The 2,747-nt window shown below is 50.9% G+C and overlaps 1 protein-coding gene across 1 annotated transcript; it reads left to right on the top strand.

Annotated features, from left to right (window-relative positions):
• Positions 1 to 403: 403 nt before the first annotated feature.
• LOC308290642 (solute carrier family 41 member 1-like) lies at positions 404 to 1,972 on the top strand (the record flags this gene model as incomplete). Its single annotated transcript, XM_080732552.1, has 1 exon — positions 404 to 1,972. The coding sequence occupies one exon, from the start codon at positions 404 to 406 to the stop codon at positions 1,970 to 1,972; it is 1,569 nt and encodes a 522-aa protein (XP_080588678.1).
• Between the last annotated feature and the right edge of the window lie 775 nt (positions 1,973 to 2,747).

Raw genomic sequence — 2,747 nt, 5'->3', positions numbered from 1 at the left:
ATCCATGGCGATGGTTTGTCTTGTGTGTGGTCATTGTATATAAGGCGATGTAGAGCCTTCAGAAATCAACGTAGTCCAATGACGAACAAGAATGAAACAGAGAAAGAAGGAGAGGTAGAGAGAGCAAGAGAGAAGATCTCTTGGCATCTTCCCACTTCTTTGGGGTATTTCTTGTCGCAGTACGTCTGGACATACGCATAATCGTCTGCATTTTTACTCATCCTAACTTCTTAGGAGCAGTGGGTGCCATTAAAACAGCACCCCGGGAGCTGTCGGGGGTTAAGTGCCTTGCTCAGGGACACTTAGACACGGACCGCGGCCCAGGGGGCGAACCGGGGACCTTCTGTTTCCCAATACTGTCCACAGAGGGTTAGGTCACAAAAGCTTTGACAAAGGTGTCTCCATGACCCCTGCCACACCACCGGGAGAAGGTGCTCCCTTGGCCCCCACATCCCTCCTTCAGCCTACACCCGTCACAACCTCTCTAGACATCGGCATCGATATGTCCTCTGGGGCGCCTGATGGCTCGAATGAGGGAGGGCCTCTGATGACGCCAAGCTTCCTCGACTCAAACGGCTCCGTTAACCCGGAGGAGGGCAGAGCAAGTGAGAACGACAACGACAGCTTGACGGAGATAGCAGTGAACGCAGGCCAAGGCAACGAGAGCGAAGATGCCAATGCCGCCGACCGGATCCCCGAACCCCCGGCACCTCTGAACGAGACCTGCTACACCATCCTCTACCAGGTGTTGCTTCCGTTCCTGCTGGCCGGCTTGGGGAGTGTTGCAGCGGGGATGGTGCTAGACCACGTTCAGCACTGGAAGGTGTTTACAGATGTTACCTATATCTTCATACTAGTTCCAGGGCTAATGGGGCTCAAAGGTGACTTGGAGATGACACTGGCTTCAAGACTCTCGACAGCAGCTAACATTGGTCAGATGGACACGGCCTCAAACATGTGGAAAAGGATCATAGGCAACTTGGCCCTCGTCCAGGTCCAGGCCACTGTTTGTGGTTTCGTTGCCTCTATAGCTGCAGTTGCTATTGGCTCTATATCAGAGCAACAATTCCGGCTGGGTCATACCATACTGCTGTGTGCGTCCAGCGTGGCCACTGCATTCATAGCCTCTCTGCTGCTAGGGCTGATGATGATTGGTGTGATCATTGCGTCCCGGAAGGTGGGGATCAACCCTGATAACGTGACTACGCCCCTGGCTTCCAGCCTGGGAGACCTCGTTACCGTTTCTCTGCTGGCAAGCATCTCAACTGGACTGTACAAGCAGCTAGAGAACAACGACTATGCCAACCCGTTAGTGTGTATGCTGTTCGTGGCATTGTGTCCCTTGTGGGTGCTCATCGCTAGGAGTGTCCCCTCCACCAGGGAGGTGCTTTACTCAGGCTGGAAGCCCATCATCATCGCTATGTTCATCAGCAGCATTGGCGGTCTCATCCTAGACAAGACCATTTCTAATCCAAACTTCGAGGGCATGGCTGTATTCACTCCAGTCATCAACGGGGTGGGAGGAAACCTAGTCGCAATTCAAGCCAGTAGAATCTCCACCTATCTGCACATGGACGGCCTTCCCATGGGGGCCCCGAACCCCAATGCCAAGATGTGCCCCACACCTTGCACCACCTTCTTCAGCCACAAGTTGAACTCTCATTCGGCCCGTGTGCTCCTTCTCCTTGTCGCCCCGGGACACCTGGTCTTCCTCTTCACCATCAACGGCCTCAGGGGAGGTAACCTGACCTTCATCTTCGTCGTCTTCTACTTAACCGCTGCACTGCTGCAGGTGGTGATCCTGCTCTGCCTGGCTGACTGGTTGGTCAACTGGAACTGGGGCCACGGGACGGACCCCGACAGCTACGCCATCCCCTACCTGACAGCCTTCGGGGATCTGCTGGGGACGGGCTTCCTGGCCCTGTGCTTCCAGCTTCTCTACCTTATCGGGGAGACTGAACACACCAGATAACTGTAATGCTTAAGTTATCTGGTGTGTAATTCTTTGCTGTTTTTTTAAAGGGGGCCAGTATAATGGTGTGCACAACTTGGTACTATGGAAATGTGTGTTGATTATTCGGTCCTGGAAAACAATTCTAAATAGGATTACGGTAGGAGGGCATCACTGCAGAGCATGTCGAAGGATAGGAGTGGATTTCCTGTCATGGGAGAGTACAACCCCTCTCCATAACAACATCTGTTTGAGGCCAGTATGAAGCCGTGTGGAACTCCGTATTTGGGTAAGACTGACAACATATTAACAACTTCATGACATCATAATGTCATTCACAATCCATCCAGGTACAGATCTGATAGAAGCGTTTTCAGAAGGTGGAAGCTATGCTAGCCATCGCTACGTTTTGTTTGGCTCTGCAGCTGATTTTGAACCATGTGAAGGTGTCATTCCTAGAACAGGAAACGAGTTTGCCACTTAACGAGAACCTGGGACTGCAGCTACAGTATGGACTCAGATTATCTTGTTTTTTTTCCCTTTATTAAATCTTTTTTACATTAACACAACATTCACATAAGACCTCTTCCCCATATCCCCAACCCTCATCACATCTAACAATTTACCCAATCTCTATGTGCATGCAGTGCTTCCAGCAACCAGGTCTATGAAAACAAGACCCAAAGAAGCGACTAACCCAGGTGTCGGCAACCCAAAATTTTGAAAGAGCCATATTGGACCAAAGAAACTGAAAACAAATCTGTCTGGAGCCACAAAAAAGTATAAAAGCCTTCTA

The sequence above is a fragment of the Nannobrachium achirus genome (genome assembly GCF_963921795.1).
Source record: "Nannobrachium achirus genome assembly, chromosome: 9".
Classification (NCBI taxonomy): domain Eukaryota; kingdom Metazoa; phylum Chordata; class Actinopteri; order Myctophiformes; family Myctophidae; genus Nannobrachium; species Nannobrachium achirus.
The sequence above is the reverse complement of the archived record's forward strand: the minus strand, read 5'-3'. Positions and strand labels throughout refer to the sequence as shown.